The sequence below is a fragment of the Oncorhynchus tshawytscha genome, linkage group LG02 (assembly GCF_018296145.1).
Source record: "Oncorhynchus tshawytscha isolate Ot180627B linkage group LG02, Otsh_v2.0, whole genome shotgun sequence".
Taxonomy (NCBI): Eukaryota; Metazoa; Chordata; class Actinopteri; order Salmoniformes; family Salmonidae; genus Oncorhynchus; species Oncorhynchus tshawytscha.
In genome coordinates this window covers 580579-600439 of record NC_056430.1, presented here as the reverse complement: position 1 = coordinate 600439, position 19861 = coordinate 580579, and the positions used below count along the sequence as shown (strand labels likewise).

Here is a 19861-nt window from a genome sequence, read left to right as displayed (position 1 = left end):
TTCACAAAGTCTGCTGCCTCAGTTTATATGAAGGCAATTTGCATATCCTCCAGAATGTTATGAAAAGTGATCAGAGGAGTTGCAATAAATTGCAAAGTCCCTCTTTTTCAAGCAAATGAACTGAATCCCCCAAAAAACATTTCCACTGCATTTCTGCAGAAGGCTTCAGGTCGTCCAAGAAAGTCCAGCAAGCGCCAGGACCGTCTCCTAAAGTTGATTCAGCTGCGGGATCGGGGCACCAACCAGTACAGAGCTTGCTCAGGAATGTCAGCAGGCAAGTATGAGTGCATCTGCACGCACAGTGAGGCGAAGACTTTTGGAGGATGGCCTGGTGTCAAGAAGGGCAGCAAAGAAGCCACTTCTCTCCAGGAAAAACATCAGGGACAGGCTGATATTCTGCAAAAGGTACAGGGATTGGACTGCTGAGGATGGGGGTAAAGTCATTTTCTCTGATGAATCCCCCTTCTGATTGTTTGGGGCATCCGGAAATAAAGCTTGTCCGGAGAAGACAAGATGAGCGCTACCATCAGTCCTGTGTCATGCCAACAGTAAAGCATCCTGAGACCATTCATGTGTGGGGTTGCTTCTCAGCCAAGGCAGTGGGCTCACTCACAATTTTGCCTAAGAACACAGCCATGAATAATGAATGGTACCAACACATTCTCCGAGACCAACTTCTCCCAACCATCCAGGAACAGTTTGGTGACGAACAACACATTGATATTTTGGGTCCATGGCCAGGAAACTTCCCAGACCTTAATCCCATCGAGAACTTGCGGTCAATCCTCAAGAGGCGGGTGGACAAACAAAAACACACAAAGCCTTTGACACGTATGAAATGCTTCTAGTTATACTTCAGTATTCCATAGTAACATCTAACAAAAATATCTAAATACACTGAGGCAACAGACTTTGTGAAAATTCATGTTTGTGTCATTCTCAAAACTTTTGGCCACGACTGTACTACATATTAAATCCACATACTGTCCATAATGACAATACATCCCATCACATACAGTACCAGTCAACAGTTTGGACACACCTACTCATTCAAGGGTTTTTCTCTACACTGTAGAATAATAGTGAAGACATCAAAACTATGAAATAACACATGGAATCATGCAGGAACCAAAAAAGTGTTAAACAAGTCAAAATATATTATATATTTGAGATTCTTCAAAGTAGCCACCCTTTGCCTTGATGACAGTTTTGCACCCTCTTGGCATTCTCTCAACCAGCTACACCTGGATAGTGTACTATCACTCTGCGCTACAACTTATCCCAAAACATCTCAGTTGGGTTGAGGTCAGGTGATCCTATCCTAATAGTTATACGGGACCACCTGGATGGGGCTGTAGAATAGCCCTGCTGGCCAACATTGTACACTTCATTTTGCCGGGTTAGGAGCTGGGTAACACTAGTTTTTTTTTTTGTCACCTAGGGAGGCAGAACGGCCAGGACATGGCCTTCTGGTGAAAACACTGGCGCTGTAATGGAAAAACACTAATTGTGTAGGAGCTCATCACTGCCGTCTTGTCATACTAGCTAAACATGATCCCTTAAGTCTTGTTAACAGGAGTGACTGTGCATTGTGAACTTTTTGGAATGAGAGGTGAGATCCGGGGGAGATCCAGGGGTGAGAGAGAATGGTTTCTGAGGGTAAGGGAGGTGAGATCCGGGTAAGATCCAGGGGTGAGAGAGAATGGTTTCTGAGGGTAAGGGAGGTGAGATCCCAGGGGTGAGAGAGAATGGTTTCTGAGGGTAAGGGAGGTGAGATCCGGGGAGATCCAGGGGTGAGAGAGAATGGTTTCTGAGGGTAAGGGAGGTGAGATCCGGGGAGATCCAGGGGTGAGAGAGAATGGTTTCTGAGGGTAAGGGAGGTGAGATCCAGGGGAGATCCAGGGGTGAGAGAGAATGGTTTCTGAGGGTAAGGGAGGTGAGATCCGGGGAGATCCAGGGGTGAGAGAATGGTTTCTGAGGGTAAGGGAGGTGAGATCTGGGAGGGGGGAAATAGTTTCTGCGGGGGAGGCGGTGGGAGATCTAAGGGGAGGAGAATGGTTTCTGTGGGGGAGGTGGGGGAAATCTGAGGGGGAATAGTTTCTGAGGGGGAGGCGGGGGAGATCTGGGGGGGGTAGTTTCTGAGGGGGAGGCGGGGGGGATCTGGGAGGGGGAATAGTTTATGAGGGGTGTAATGAAGTGTTCACCGGAGACATAACCTTTAGGTGATGGCGATACCATCATCAGCCCTCTATCTGAGCTGGAAAATGTTCAATGAAGACACACAGGCTGGCTCACAAATGGCTGTGTAGTACACTACTGTTGACCATGGGCCTTATGGAACGGGTGCCGTTTGGGATGCATTCACAGCCAATACGCTAGCAGGGTTTGGAGGGGCTACAGAAGCTGCAGAGTAAGTGTTACATAGCTCGGTGAAGGCCCTGTTACAGGGTGCTACAGTGTTACATAGCTCCGTGAAGGCCCTGTTACAGGGTGCTACAGTGTTACATAGCTCCATGAAGGCCCTGTTACAGGGTGCTACAGTGTTACATAGCTCCGTGAAGGCCCTGTTACAGGGTGCTACAGTGTTACATAGCTCCATGAAGGCCCTGTTACAGGGTGCTACAGTGTTACATAGCTCCGTGAAGGCCCTGTTACAGGGTGCTACAGTGTTACATAGCTCCATGAAGGCCCTGTTACAGGGTGCTACAGTGTTACATAGCTCCGTGAAGGCCCTGTTACAGGGTGCTACAGTGTTACATAGCTCCGTGAAGGCCCTGTTACAGGGTGCTACAGTGTTACATAGCTCCATGAAGGCCATGTTACAGGGTGCTACAGTGTTACATAGCTCCGTGAAGGCCCTGTTACAGGGTGCTACAGTGTTACATAGCTCCATGAAGGCCCTGTTACAGGGTGCTACAGTGTTACATAGCTCCGTGAAGGCCCTGTTACAGGGTGCTACAGTGTTACATAGCTCCGTGAAGGCCCTGTTACAGGGTGTTACAGTGTTACATAGCTCCGTGAAGGCCCTGTTACAGGGTGCTACAGTGTTACATAGCTCCGTGAAGGCCCTGTTACAGGGTGCTACAGTGTTACATAGCTCCATGAAGGCCCTGTTACAGGGTGCTACAGTGTTACATAGCTCCGTGAAGGCCCTGTTACAGGGTGCTACAGTGTTACATAGCTCCGTGAAGGCCCTGTTACAGGGTGTTACAGTGTTACATAGCTCCGTGAAGGCCCTGTTACAGGGTGCTACAGTGTTACATAGCTCCGTGAAGGCCCTGTTACAGGGTGTTACAGTGTTACATAGCTCCGTGAAGGCCCTGTTACAGGGTGCTACAGTGTTACATAGCTCCATGAAGGCCCTGTTACAGGGTGTTACAGTGTTACATAGCTCCATGAAGGCCCTGTTACAGGGTGCTACAGTGTTACATAGCTCCATGAAGGCCCTGTTACAGGGTGTTACAGTGTTACATAGCTCCGTGAAGGCCCTGTTACAGGGTGCTACAGTGTTACATAGCTCCGTGAAGGCCCTGTTACAGGGTGTTAGTGTTACATAGCTCCGTGAAGGCCCTGTTACAGGGTGCTACAGTGTTACATAGCTCCGTGAAGGCCCTGTTACAGGGTGTTACAGTGTTACATAGCTCCATGAAGGCCCTGTTACAGGGTGCTACAGTGTTACATAGCTCCGTGAAGGCCCTGTTACAGGGTGCTACAGTGTTACATAGCTCCATGAAGGCCCTGTTACAGGGTGCTACAGTGTTACATAGCTCCGTGAAGGCCCTGTTACAGGGTGCTACAGTGTTACATAGCTCCGTGAAGGCCCTGTTACAGGGTGCTACAGTGTTACATAGCTCCATGAAGGCCATGTTACAGGGTGCTACAGTGTTACATAGCTCCGTGAAGGCCCTGTTACAGGGTGCTACAGTGTTACATAGCTCCATGAAGGCCCTGTTACAGGGTGCTACAGTGTTACATAGCTCCGTGAAGGCCCTGTTACAGGGTGCTACAGTGTTACATAGCTCCGTGAAGGCCCTGATACAGGGTGTTACAGTGTTACATAGCTCCATGAAGGCCCTGTTACAGGGTGTTACAGTGTTACATAGCTCCGTGAAGGCCCTGTTACAGGGTGTTACAGTGTTACATAGCTCCGTGAAGGCCCTGTTACAGGGTGTTACAGTGTTACATAGCTCCATGAAGGCCCTGTTACAGGGTGCTACAGTGTTACATAGCTCCGTGAAGGCCCTGTTACAGGGTGTTACAGTGTTACAGCTCCGTGAAGGCCCTGTTACAGGGTGTTACAGAGTTACATAGCTCCATGAAGGCCCTGTTACAGGGTGCTACAGTGTTACATAGCTCCGTGAAGGCCCTGTTACAGGGTGTTACAGTGTTACATAGCTCCGTGAAGGCCCTGTTACAGGGTGTTACAGTGTTACATAGCTCCATGAAGGCCCTGTTACAGGGTGCTACAGTGTTACATAGCTCCATGAAGGCCCTGTTACAGGGTGTTACAGTGTTACATAGCTCCGTGAAGGCCCTGTTACAGGGTGTTACAGTGTTACATAGCTCCGTGAAGGCCCTGATACAGGGTGTTACAGTGTTACATAGCTCCGTGAAGGCCCTGTTACAGGGTGTTACAGTGTTACATAGCTCCATGAAGGCCCTGTTACAGGGTGCTACAGTGTTACATGCTCCATGAAGGCCCTGTTACAGGGTGCTACAGTGTTACATAGCTCCACGAAGGCCCTGTTACAGGGTGCTACAGTGTTACATAGCTCCATGAAGGCCCTGTTACAGGGTGCTACAGTGTTACATAGCTCCATGAAGGCCCTGTTACAGGGTGTTACAGTGTTACATAGCTCCATGAAGGCCCTGTTACAGGGTGCTACAGTGTTACATAGCTCCATGAAGGCCCTGTTACAGGGTGTTACAGTGTTACATAGCTCCATGAAGGCCCTGTTACAGGGTGCTACAGTGTTACATAGCTCCATGAAGGCCCTGTTACAGGGTGCTACAGTGTTACATAGCTCCGTGAAGGCCCTGTTACAGGGTGCTACAGTGTTACATAGCTCCATGAAGGCCCTGTTACAGGGTGTTACAGTGTTACATAGCTCCATGAAGGCCATGTTACAGGGTGCTACAGTGTTACATAGCTCCATGAAGGCCCTGTTACAGGGTGCTACAGTGTTACATAGCTCCATGAAGGCCATGTTACAGGGTGCTACAGTGTTACATAGCTCCATGAATGCCCTGTTACAGGGTGTTACAGTGTTACATAGCTCCATGAAGGCCATGTTACAGGGTGTTACAGTGTTACATAGCTCCATGAAGGCCATGTTACAGGGTGTTACAGTGTTACATAGCTCCATGAAGGCCCTGTTACAGGGTGTTACAGTGTTACATAGCTCCATGAAGGCCATGTTACAGGGTGCTACAGTGTTACATAGCTCCATGAAGGCCCTGTTACAGGGTGCTACAGTGTTACATAGCTCCATGAAGGCCCTGTTACAGGGTGCTACAGTGTTACATAGCTCCATGAAGGCCCTGTTACAGGGTGTTACAGTGTTACATAGCTCCATGAAGGCCCTGTTACAGGGTGCTACAGTGTTACATAGCTCCATGAAGGCCCTGTTACAGGGTGTTACAGTGTTACATAGCTCCGTGAAGGCCCTGATACAGGGTGCTACAGTGTTACATAGCTCCGTGAAGGCCCTGTTACAGGGTGTTACAGTGTTACATAGCTCCATGAAGGCCCTGTTACAGGGTGCTACAGTGTTACATAGCTCCATGTTAGGGTGTTACAGTGTTACATAGCTCCATGTTACAGGGTGTTACAGTGTTACATAGCTCCATGTTACAGGGTGTTACAGTGTTACATAGCTCCATGTTACAGGGTATTACAGTGTTACATAGCTCCGTGAAGGCCCTGTTACAGGGTGTTACAGTGTTACATAGCTCCATGTTACAGCCTACATTAATGTGAGAAATGCCAGAAGGCTCATTATTATGTAAATAACTGCGTGTTCTATCTGCAGATAGATAGTCACTGTTCTAGTTGAGTCCAGATAGGTAGTCACTGTTAAATTTGAGTCCAGATAGAACTGCCAGATAGATAGTCACTGTTCTAGTTGAGTCCAGATAGAACTGCCAGATAGATAGTCACTGTTCTAGTTGAGTCCAGATAGAACTGTTCTAGTTGAGTCCAGATAGAACTGCCAGATAGATAGTCACTGTTCTAGTTGAGTCCAGATAGAACTGTTCTAGTTGAGTCCAGATAGAACTGCCAGATTTTCCAACATAATTTGCAAATAAATTCATTAAAAATCCTACAATGTGATTTTCTGGATTTTTTATTCTCATTTTGTCCGTCATAGTTGAAGTGTACCTATGATGAAAAGTACAGGCCTCTCTCATCTTTTTAAGTGGGAGAACTTGCATAATTGGTGGCTGACTAAATACTTTTTTGCCCCACTGTATTAGCCATTTCTGAATCTCACTTAGATAATTCATTTAATGATGCATCAGTAGCAATACAAGGATATAACATCTATAGAAGAGACAGGAATGCTTATGGGGGAGGTGTTGCTGTATATATTTAGAACCACATCCCTGTAATGCTTAGAGAAGATCTTATGTCAAGTGTTATTGATGTGTTGTGGTTGCAGGTTCACCTGCCTCATCTAAAGCCTTTTATTTTGGGGTGTTGTTATAGGCCACCAAGTGCTAACAGTCAGTATCTAAATAATGTGTGAAATGCTTGATAGTGTATGTGATGTAAACAGAGAGGTCTACTTTCTTGGGGACCTGAATATTGACTGGTTTTCATCAATCTGTCCACTCAAGAGGAAGCTTACAACTGTAACCAGTGTCTGTAATCTGGTTCAGGTTATTAATCAACCTACCAGGGTGTTTACAAACACTACAGGAACAAGATCATCCACATGTATTGATCACATTTTACTAATACTGTAGAACTTGGTTCTAAAGCTGAATCTGTACCCATTGGATGCAGTGATCACAATATAGTGGGTATATCCAGGAAAGTCAAAGTTCCAACAGCTGGGCCTAAAATAGTGTATAAGAGATCATACAAAAGATTAAGCTGTGACTCTTATGTGGATGATGTTAAAAATATGTGTTGGTCTGATGTGATGAGGAGGAGCATCCAGACGCTGCACTTGATGAATTTATGGAATTGATTCTTACAATGATTGATAAACACCTGTTAAGAAATGGACTTAGAACTGTTAAATCTCCATGGATTGATGAGGAATTGAAAAACTGTGTGGCTGAAAGTGATGGGGCAAATAAGTCTGGCTGCACATCTGACTGGCTGTCTTACTGCAAATTGAGAAATGATGTGACAACAACAACAGTATTATGAAGACAATATCAATGATATAAAGAATTATGGAAAGAAAAAGTTGGCTTACTTTAAATGAAATTATTGGCAGAAAGACAAATTCAACTCCATATTTAATCGAATCAGATGGCTTATTCATCACAAAACCATTTAATGTTGCCAATTATTTTAATGAATACTTCATTGGCAAAGTGGGGAAACTGCAGGAAATGCCAACAAAGAACAGTGAGCCATTGTACTCACACATAAAAAAAAGAAATGATGAAAGAAAAGCATTTCAAGTTTGAACATTTGTAAAAAATAATAACAAACCTCCTGACAACTTAGATGGAAAGCTAGTGAGGACTGGCTCTGCCTGTCTGTCATCATCTGAGCTGAGAGGAAAGTCTTTGTCCTCAGGCCTGGAGGGAAGCCAAAGTCATTCCGCTACCCAAGAGGCCTGGAGGGAAGCCAAAGTCATTCTGCTACCCAAGAGGCCTGGAGGGAAGCCAAAGTCATTCTGCTACCCAAGAGGCCTGGAGGGAAGCCAAAGTCATTCTGCTACCCAAGAGGCCTGGAGGGAAGCCAAAGTCATTCCGCTACCCAAGAGTGGTAAAGCGGCCTTTACTGGTTCTAACAGCAGACCTTTCAGCTTGCGGTCAGCTCTTAGCAAAATGTTGGAAAGAATTGTGTTTGACCAAATACAATGCTATTTCTCTGTAAAAAAACAAAATGTACGAATGACTTTTCTAACGCTTATAGAGAAGAGCACTCAACATGTACAGCACTGACACAAGTTACTGATGATTGGTTGAAAGACATTGATAATAGGAATACTGTGGGAGATGTTCTGTTAGATTTCAGTGCAGCCTATATTATTGACCATAACCTTTTGTTGAGAAAACATATGCGTAACTCATGTGGCTTTTCAACCTCTGCCATATTGTGGATTCAGAGCTATTTATCTAATAGAACTCAAAGGGTTTTCTTTAATGGAAGCTTCTCTACACCTGCATTGCTTGCTGTTTGGGGTTTTAGGTTGTACAGCACTTTGTGACATTGGCTGTTTATGAATAAATTTGATTGATTTGATTCATATAAAACATGTAAAGTGTGGTGTACTGCAAGGCAGCTCTCTAGGCCCTCTACTCTTTTCTATTGTTACCAATGACCTGCCACTGGCATTAAACACAGCAGGTGTGTCCATGTATGCTGATGATTCAACCATATATACACATCAAAAACCACAGCTAATGAAGTCACTGAAACCCTTAACAAAGAGTTGCAGTCTGTTTTGGAATGGGTGGCCAGTAATAAACTGGTCCTGAACATCTCTAAAAGTAAAAGCATTGTATTTGGTACAAATCGTTTCCTAAGTGCTAGACCTCAGCTGAATCTGATAATGAATAATGTGGCTCTTGAACAAGTTGAGCAGACTAAATTACTCGTCGTTACCTTTGATTTTAAACTGTCAAAACATATAGATTCAATGGTTGTAAAGATGGGGAGAGGTCTAGCTGTAATAAATCAAATGTCCTTATTAGTCGTCACATCTCACAGTCTGTCGACAGATGCTACGACCATTTATGTTACGTGCATCTCTCAGTCCATGAGAAATGACTCTAAAAGGTTAGTATTACGTAACACACACAACAGCAAACACAACATTGATTCTGTGAAAATTCCCAGAACATTCTTAATGTCGCGACAAATGTTCTCACCACACAACAACTTTCCAGTTGTCATGACTTCTCCCGAAGTGAATGCCTCTCGACGTCACCGGTCTTCTAGCCATCACTGATCCATTTTTCATTTTCCATTGGTTTTGTCTTGTGTTCCTTCACACCTGGTTCCAATCCCATCAATTACCTGTTGTGTATTTAACCCTCTGTTTCCCCTCATGTCTTTGTCAGAGATAGTTTGTTGTTCAGATTTCGTGTTGTTTGTATTGGTGCGTGACGAGTCCTGGTACCCACTTTGTTTTATATTATTCATAGTTATGTTTTCTTTTTAAGTCATTAAACGACTCCATTCCACCCAGTTTGATTCTCCTGTGCCTGACTTCCCTGCCACCTAAACACACCACTCTGACATCAATAGGTTATAGAGGGACTTCCCTGCCACCTAAACACACCACTTTGACACCAGTCATGATGATGACCACAGAATGTTTGTATAACACAATCACCAGATGTTGCAAGAATGTTCCTAGAACAAAATTGAATCTGTAATTTAAAGGTTCCCAGAATGTTTCATTCGTTTTTGTAGGAACAGTCTTTTTGAGAACATTTTGGGGTTTATCACAAAATATATGTTCCCAAAACACTGACATTCAGATAATGTTTGTATCAGGCTGCAAAAAACATTCATTTGTTATTACAGGAATGTGAGAACATTCCTATAATGTTGTAAGAACAGAATAAAGTTATTTAACGTTCCCAGAACATTTAATTAAGATGGGAGTTGTCTGGGATGCTGCAACAATATTGCCACAATGTTGCACAATTTCCAAATAAGGTCAAAGCATATTCGTTTTAGGTTTAACATAATATTACATTGACGTTCAAGCAATATACATTTAGTGTAATGAACACGATGGGAGACAGAGAGCTGGTTTCAAGCGCTGGGCGCAGTAGGTGTATCTTTGAAAAGGACCACAAGAGGAGGCAGGTAGCTGGGTCCAGGGGCAGGCAGAAGGTCATACACAGGAGGAGGCAGGTAGCTGGGTCCAGGAGCAGGAGCAGGCAGAAGATCATACACAGGAGGAGGCAGGTAGTAGCTGGGTCCAGGGGCAGGCAGAAGGTCATACACAGGAGGAGGCAGGTAGCTGGGTCCAGGGGCAGGCAGAAGGTCACACACAGGGGGAGGCAGGTAGCTGGGTCCAGGGGCAGGCAGAAGGTCATACACAGGAGGAGGCGGGTATCTGGGTCCAGGGGCAGGCAGAAATTCACACACAGGGGGAGGCAGGTAGCTGGGTCCAGGGGCAGGCAGAAGGTCATACACAGGAGGAGGCAGGTAGCTGGGTCCAGGGGCAGGCAGTAGGTCATACACAGGAGGAGGCAGGTAGCTGGGTCCAGGGGCAGGCAGAAGGTCACACACAGGGGGTCCAAAAGGGCAACAGTACATGCAGGGAAAAGGCTAGTAGTAATGTAGTCCGGGAGATCAGGCAATATGTTGATAACAGGGAATCCGATGGCTGTGAGTTGGAGAGTGAGTTGTGTTCAGGGGATCTATGTGTTTGAGGCTGTGAGTTGGAGAGTGAGCTGTGTTCAGGGGATCTATGTGTTTGAGGCTGTGAGTTGGAGAGTGAGCTGCGTTCAGAGGATCTAGCGGTGTGAGTTGGAGAGAGCTGCATTCAGGGGATCTAGCGGTGTGAGTTGGAAGCAGACGTAACATATAGAAGTCCTCAGAACATTTCAAGAACATTTAGAAAATGTTATTTTACCACAGCATTTACAGCATTAAAATGTCTAGCTCCTTAAAACAAATTGGAGTACATCCCCATCATGGCAATTTACATTTTAGTCAGTTAGCAGTTGTGCTTATCCAGAGCAACTTACAGTATCAGAGGTAAGAGTAAGTACACTTTTATCCAGAGTGACTTAATATCAGAGGTAAGAGTAAAGAGATAAGAGTAAAGAGATAAGAGTAAAGAATGAAGAGATAAGAGAAAAGAGTAAAGAGGTAAGAATAAAGAGGTAAGAGTAAAGAGTAGAGAGGTAAGAGTAAAGAGATAAGAGTAAAGAGTAAAGAGATACGAGTAAAGAGTAAAGAGGTAAGAATAAAGAGATAAGAGGTAAGAGTTAAGAGGTAAGAGTAAAGAGTAGAGAGGTACGAGTAAAGATATAAGAGTAAAGAGATAATAATAAAGAGTAAAGAGATAAGAGTAAAGAGATAAGAGATAAGAGTAAAGAGGTAAGAATAAAGAGATAAGGGGTAAGAGTAAAGAGTAGAGAGGTAAGAGTAAAGAGGTAAGAGTAAAGAGATAAGAATAAAGAGTAAAGAGTAAAGAGATAAGAGATAAGAGGTAAGAGGTAAGAGTAAAGAGTAAAGAGTAGAGGTAAGAATACTCTTCTTAATAATATTCTTAGAGTATTCTTAAGAGTTTAGAGGTAAGAGTAAAGAGGTCTCTTTATTCTTATCTTTACTTTATTCTTATCTCTTTATTCTTTAAAGAGATACCTCTTTAGTTCTCTTTATTCTTTAAGAGATCTTTTTACTTTTATTCTTAAGAGATAATTCTTCTCTTTAAGAGTCTCTTAGATTTTAAAGATCTCTTTACTCTTTACTCTTATCTCTTTAAAGAGATACGAGATAAGAGTGAAGAGTAAAGAGATAAGAGTAAAGAGATAAGAGTAAAGAGATAAGAGTAAAAAGATAAGAATAAAGAGTAAAGAGATAAGAATAAAGAGATAAGAGATAAGAGTAAAGAGATAAGAGTAAAGAGTAAAGAGGTAAGAATAAAGAGATAAGAGATAAGAGTAAAGAGATAAGAATAAAGAGTAAAGAGATAAGAGTAAAAAGATAAGAGTAAAGAGATAAGAATAAAGAGTAAAGAGATAAGAGTAAAGAGATAAGAGGTAAGAATAAAGAGATAAGGGGTAAGAGTAAAGAGATAAGAGTAAAGAGTAAAAGTAAAGAGTAAAGAGGTAAGAGTAAAGAGATAAAAGTAAAGAGGTAAGAGTAAAGAGGTAAGAGTATAGAGATAAGAGATAAGAGTAAAGAGTAAAGAGGTAAGAATAAAGAGGTACTCTTAAAGAGTATTCTTACCTCTTTACTAAAGAGGTAAGAGGTAGAGAGATAAGAGGTAAGAGTAAAGAGTAAAGAGGTAAGAATAAGAGTTAAGAGGTAAGAGATTCTTAAAGAGGTAAGAGTAAAGAGAAAGAGTTAAAGAGTAAAGAGATATCTCTTTAGAGTAAAAGAGGTTTACTCTTCTCTTTATTCTTTACTCTTATCTTTTACTCATCTCTTTATTCTTTACTCTTTACTCTTACCTCTTTACTCTTCTCTAAAGAGATAAGAGTAAAGAGGTAAGAGTAAAAAGAGGTATTCTTATCTTTTTAAGAGATAAAAGTATCTCTTTATTCTTCTAAGAGTAAATCTCTAATTTTAAAGAGTAAAGAGGTAAGAAAGTAAAGAGGTAAGAGTAAAGAGATAAGAGTAAAGAGATAAAAGTAAAGAGATAAGAGTAAAGAGTAGAGAGGTAAGAGTAAAGAGATAAGAGTAAAGAGATAAGAGTAAACAAATAAGAGATAAGAGTAAAGAGATAAGAATAAAGAGATGAGTAAAAAGATAAGAATAAAGAGAAGAGTAAAGAGGTAAGAGTAAAGAGTAAAGAATAAAGAGTAAAGAGATAAGAGTAAAAAGATACGAGATAAGAGTAAAGAATAAAGAGAAGAGTAAAGAGGTAAGAGTAAAGAGATAAGAGTAAAGAGTAAAGAGTAAAGAGGTAAGAATAAAGAGATAAGAGATAAGAGGTAAGAGCATCAGGGGGGAAGATGGACAGGGACTCTGCTGTCCTAGCATCAGGGGGAAGATGGACAGGACTCTGCTGACCTAGCATCAGTGGGGAAGATGGGAAGGGACTCTGCTGTCCTAGCATCAGGGGGAAGTTGGACAGGACTCTGCTGTCCTAGCTTCAGGGGGAGATGGACAGGGACTCTGCTGTCCTAGCATCAGGGGGGGATGGACAGGGACTCTGCTGAGTGCTTCAGGGGCCTGAAGATGGACAGGGACTCTGCTGTCCTAGCTTCAGGGGGAAGATGGACAGGGACTCTGCTCTCCTAGCTTCAGGGGGAAGATGGACAGGGACTCTGCTGTCCTAGCATCAGGGGGAAGATGGACAGGGACTGCTGTCCTAGCATCAGGGGGAAGGTGGGCAGGGACAGAGAGGAGCTTGGACCCGGCTCAACGGGAGCTGTCCTCCCATAGGGGTGGGAGTGTCAAGAGACCAGAACAGAGTGCTCAGGTGTAAGCCTGAAGGTAGGGTTGGACGGGCAGTTCCTCTTGCTGCTCCATAGGTAAACACCATGGTCTAGTAGTGGACTCCTCCATAGGTAAACACCAGGGTCTAGTAGTGGACTCCTCCATAGGTAAACACCAGGGTCTAGTAGTGGACTCCTCCATAGGTAAACACCATGGTCTAGTAGTGGACTCCTCCATAGGTAAACACTATGGTCTAGTAGTGGACTCCTCCATAGGTAAACACCATGGTCTAGTAGAGCCCAGCCAACGTTTCAGTAGTATTCTAGGTGATGTAGAGACACATGGCATTTCAATTTAATTCACAGGACTTTTGAACAACATTTAATCATATAAACAACCACATCTTTTTTCCCCCCAACGTCATATGTTGACAATCTGAACATGTGGGGGTTGAACCTGCAATGTTTTATCCTCTGCGCCACCAGGGAATCTCTCCTTCATCGTCTTTTTTTCAGTATAAAGTTATAGCAGTATTCATGTATCCAGTAATCAGGAATTCTACACTTCCTTTTTAGACGTAACTAACCCAGGGATATACTGGGTTATTCACCAACACTTCTGGGCCCATATTTACAAGCTATCCAAGACTGAGTGCTGATCTAGGACCACTTTTTCTGTTCAGATCATGGAAAATAAGACAGGGGGGGAGCGTCTCAAAGAAGGAATTTTATCTTGTGTGTTTAAAAAAAGAAACAGTACATTTTTACATAATGTACATAATGTAATTTTTTTCTCACAATTAGTCTAAATTAATGCATTTCTCACTGGAGTTATGCATCTGGGTGAAATAAATATCTTCTTTTTTTTAGTAGAGTATATCTGAGCATCAATTTCACAGTAAATAAATAGAATAATAAAGATGGTTAAAGAATAATGTGGGATTGATGCTGGAATCTTCAGATTTATAGCCTGATATTTTACCCTCTGCGAATACCAAAGGGATGTGGATCTTGTTCAGACTAATATGGTCAATCAGGACACAGTTCCTGAGTTATTAAAAATGTTCCCATTCTCTTCATATCCTTTGTAAGACTGGATTCAATGATTTTGCTCTTTGCTATTACAATTTTTTTTAATGTACTTAATTGTTACCCAGAAATAATTTGATATTGAGATAAAAAAATAAAAAAATAATTTGATATTGAGATAAAAAAAATAATTCTGCATTGAACCTTTTAATCATGTTGTTATCAAAAAAACATTATCCAAATGTTTTGGGGATGTTATTATCCTAATGTGAGATACAAACCCTTACTAGAACTTCATGTGAATCTAATGTTCTGGGAATGTTTCCCTGTTTACTGGGAAACCTCCATGTATTCCCAAACAGACAGTTGATTTAATGAATCTGTCTCTGTGGTGCTTGGAATACACACTCCCTAGTGGATTACCCCTTTACAGTGTCTTCGCCTACAGCCAAATACGGCTGCTCCCGTTCATTGGGATCTCTTCGCTATATACATATTTCCATCTGCTTGCAGTGATGAAGACAGTGTCCGTATGAGTGAATCTAGGCTCCGACAGAAACATGTTCATTAACTAAAGACACTTTTACTGTATTCCCTGTGGGGTTTCTGTTTGCTGAACAGCGATGGGGCTTAGACTGCTGTGCAGAGACAATGCCGGGAAAATGTTTTCTGGTTGATGTGACTTTTCGTTAGTAGTGTAGTAAGTTAGTGTTTTATGTTATTCGTGTTCACATTGAGTTAGTGCTTTACTGTCTCTCCTGTTGTCACGGCTGATTTCCTCCTCTCCTTCTGAAGAGGTGTAGCAAGGATCGGACCAATACACAGCGTGCTAGGTGTCCATGGTTTTTAATAGGGAAAAAACTGAACACACTTTACAAAATAACAAACGTGGCAAGTCCGAAACAGTCCTATCTGGTGCAGAGAACACAAAGACAGGAAACAATCACCCCACAAATTACTCAAAGAACATGGCTACCTAAATATGGTTCCCAATCAGAGACAACGATAAACACCTGCCTCTGATTGAGAACCAATCTAGGCAACCATAGACAACTAAACTGAACACAACCCCATAAATCTACAAAAAACCCTAGACAGTACAAACACCCTAGATGAGACAAAAACCATACATCACCCATGTCACACCCTGACCTAACCAAAATAATAAAGAAAACAAAGAATACTAAGGCCAGGGCGTGACAATAATAAACCATTTGTAGGCTTAAGACCACAACAATAAACAATAAGTAGCTTTAACAATAATAAACAATAAGTAGGTTTAACACCACAATAATAAACAATATGTAGGGCGTGACACATGTGTTTAGTAAAACCCCATGCTGTACAGTAGTAAAATAACACCATGCTGTATAGTAGAACACCATGCTGTATAGTAGAACACCATGCTGTATAGTAGAACACCATGCTGTATAGTAGAACACCATGCTGTATAGTAGAACACCATGCTGTATAGTAGAACACCATGCTGTATAGTAGAACACCATGCTGTATAGTAGAACACCATGCTGTATAGTAGTAAAATAACACCATGCTGTATAGTAGAACACCATGCTGTATAGTAGAACACCATGCTGTATAGTAGAACACCATGCTGTATAGTAGAACACCATGCTGTATAGTAGAACACCATGCTGTATAGTAGAACACCATGCTGTATAGTAGAACACCATGCTGTATAGCAGTAAAATAACACCATGCTGTATAGTAGAACACAATGCTGTATAGTAGAACACCATGCTGTATAGCAGTAAAATAACACCATGCTGTATAGTAGAACACCATGCTGTATAGTAGAACACCATGCTGTATAGCAGTAAAATAACACCATGCTGTATAGTAGAACACCATGCTGTATAGCAGTAAAATAACACCATGCTGTATAGTAGAACACCATGCTGTATAGTAGTAAAATAACACCATGCTGTATAGTAGAACACCATGCTGTATAGTAGAACACCATGCTGTATAGTAGAACACCATGCTGTATAGTAGAACACCATGCTGTATAGTAGAACACCATGCTGTATAGTAGAACACCATGCTGTATAGTAGAACACAATGCTGTATAGTAGAACACCATGCTGTATAGTAGTAAAATAACACCATGCTGTATAGTAGAACACCATGCTGTATAGTAGAACACCATGCTGTATAGTAGAACACAATGCTGTATAGTAGAACACCATGCTGTATAGCAGTAAAATAACACCATGCTGTATAGTAGTAAAATAACACCATGCTGTATAGCAGTAAAATAACACCATGCTGTATAGCAGTAAAATAACACCATGCTGTGTAGTAGTAAAATAACACCATGCTGTATAGCAGTAAAATAACACCATGCTGTATAGTAGTAAAATAACACCATGCTGTATAGTAGTAAAATAACACCATGCTGTATAGTAGTAAAATAACACCATGCTGTATAGTAGTAAAATAACACCATGCTGTATAGTAGAACACCATGCTGTATAGCAGTAAAATAACACCATGCTGTATAGTAGTAAAATAACACCATGCTGTATAGTAGAACACCATGCTGTATAGTAGAACACCATGCTGTATAGTAGAACACCATGCTGTATAGTAGAACACCATGCTGTATAGTAGAACACCATGCTGTATAGTAGAACACCATGCTGTATAGTAGAACACCATGCTGTATAGTAGAACACAATGCTGTATAGTAGTAAAATAACACCATGCTGTATAGTAGAACACCATGCTGTATAGTAGTAAAATAACACCATGCTGTATAGTAGAACACCATGCTGTATAGTAGAACACAATGCTGTATAGTAGAACACCATGCTGTATAGTAGTAAAATAACACCATGCTGTATAGTAGTAAAATAACACCATGCTGTATAGTAGTAAAATAACACCATGCTGTATAGTAGAACACCATGCTGTATAGTAGAACACCATGCTGTATAGTAGAACACCATGCTGTATAGTAGAACACCATGCTGTATAGTAGAACACCATGCTGTATAGTAGAACACCATGCTGTATAGTAGAACACAATGCTGTATAGTAGAACACCATGCTGTATAGTAGTAAAATAACACCATGCTGTATAGTAGAACACAATGCTGTATAGCAGAACACCATGCTGTATAGCAGTAAAATAACACCATGCTGTATAGTAGTAAAATAACACCATGCTGTACAGTAGAACACCATGCTGTATAGTAGAACACAATGCTGTATAGTAGTAAAATAACACCATGCTGTATAGTAGAACACAATGCTGTATAGTAGTAAAATAACACCATGCTGTATAGTAGAACACCATGCTGTATAGTAGAACACCATGCTGTATAGTAGAACACCATGCTGTATAGTAGAACACCATGCTGTATAGTAGAACACCATGCTGTATAGTAGAACACCATGCTGTATAGTAGAACACCATGCTGTATAGTAGAACACCATGCTGTATAGTAGAACACCATGCTGTATAGTAGAACACCATGCTGTATAGTAGAACACAATGCTGTATAGTAGAACACCATGCTGTATAGTAGAACACCATGCTGTATAGTAGAACACCATGCTGTATAGTAGAACACCATGCTGTATAGTAGAACACCATGCTGTATAGTAGAACACCATGCTGTATAGTAGAACACCATGCTGTATAGTAGAACACCATGCTGTATAGCAGTAAAATAACACCATGCTGTATAGTAGAACACCATGCTGTATAGCAGTAAAATAACACCATGCTGTATAGTAGAACACCATGCTGTATAGTAGAACACCATGCTGTATAGTAGAACACAATGCTGTATAGTAGAACACCATGCTGTATAGTAGAACACCATGCTGTATAGTAGAACACCATGCTGTATAGCAGTAAAATAACACCATGCTGTATAGTAGAACACCATGCTGTATAGTAGAACACCATGCTGTATAGCAGTAAAATAACACAATGCTTTATAGTAGAACACCATGCTGTATAGTAGAACACCATGCTGTATAGTAGTAAAATAACACCATGCTGTATAGTAGTAAAATAACACCATGCTGTATAGTAGTAAAATAACACCATGCTGTATAGTAGTAAAATAACACCATGCTGTATAGTAGAACACCATGCTGTATAGTAGAACACCATGCTGTATAGTAGAACACCATGCTGTATAGCAGTAAAATAACACCATGCTGTATAGCAGTAAAATAACACCATGCTGTATAGCAGAACACCATGCTGTATAGCAGTAAAATAACACCATGCTGTATAGTAGAACACCATGCTGTATAGCAGTAAAATAACACAATGCTGTATAGTAGAACACCATGCTGTATAGTAGAACACCATGCTGTATAGTAGTAAAATAACACCATGCTGTATAGTAGTAAAATAACACCATGCTGTATAGTAGTAAAATAACACCATGCTGTATAGTAGTAAAATAACACCATGCTGTATAGTAGAACACCATGCTGTATAGTAGTAAAATAACACCATGCTGTATAGTAGAACACCATGCTGTATAGCAGTAAAATAACACCATGCTGTATAGTAGTAAAATAACACCATGCTGTATAGTAGTAAAATAACACCATGCTGTATAGCAGAACACCATGCTGTATAGCAGTAAAATAACACCATGCTGTATAGTAGTAAAATAACACCATGCTGTATAGTAGAACACCATGCTGTATAGTAGAACACCATGCTGTATAGCAGAACACCATGCTGTATAGTAGAACACCATGCTGTATAGTAGTAAAATAACACCATGCTGTATAGTAGACGAGCAGTGTGTGTGTGCGTGTGCGTGTGCGTGTATGTGTGTTTGCGTGTATGTGTGTTTGTGTGTGTGTGTGCATGTCACCTCTATATAAACCCCTCTCCCTCTCTCTCTCTCTCAGCCTGTGGGACAGCGGCGGCGGGTGCGGAGGATGAGGGTGAGGCCGAGGCCGGCTGGATAGAGGGAGCAGCCATCTTGTTGTCTGTCGTGTGTGTGGTTCTGGTGACGGCCTTCAACGACTGGAGCAAGGAGAAGCAGTTCAGAGGGCTGCAGAGCCGCATCGAGCAGGAGCAGAAGTTCCAGGTGGTCCGAGGTGCTCAGGTCATCCAGCTCCCGGTTGCTGACATCGTGGTCGGGGACATCGCACAAATCAAGTATGGTACGTATGAATACTCAACTAACCTAAACCGGGACAGTATCCAACAAGCTTTCTCTGCTTGTTCTGAACATCTCCGAAAACAAAGGTCATTTGGTTCGGTAAGAATAATGAGTGTCTAGATGTTCTTCACCATTCGACCATCAGATTTGCCACCAATGCTCCTTATAGGACACATCACTGCACTCTGTACTCCTCTGTAAACTGGTCATCTCTGTGTACCCGTCGCAAGACCCACTGGTTGATGCTTATTTATAAACCCTCTTAGGCCTCACTCCCCCTATCTGAGATATCTACTGCAGCCCTCATCCTCCACATACAACACCCATTCTGCCAGTCACCTTCTGTTAAAGGTCCCCAAAGCGCACACATCCCTGGGTCGCTCCTCTTTTCATTTCTCTGCAGC

The 19861-nt window shown here is 42.1% G+C and overlaps 1 protein-coding gene across 11 annotated transcripts in view; it reads left to right on the top strand.

Annotated features, from left to right (window-relative positions):
• Positions 1 to 19861, top strand: part of LOC121847590 (plasma membrane calcium-transporting ATPase 2-like) — a 212731-nt gene that overhangs the window by 79996 nt on the left and 112874 nt on the right. For all 11 annotated transcript variants that reach the window (XM_042329410.1, XM_042329419.1, XM_042329430.1 and 8 more), the window contains one exon: positions 19201 to 19458. In XM_042329410.1, the coding sequence (XP_042185344.1) occupies positions 19201 to 19458 (258 nt within the window). The remainder of the gene's footprint in view (positions 1 to 19200; positions 19459 to 19861) is intronic.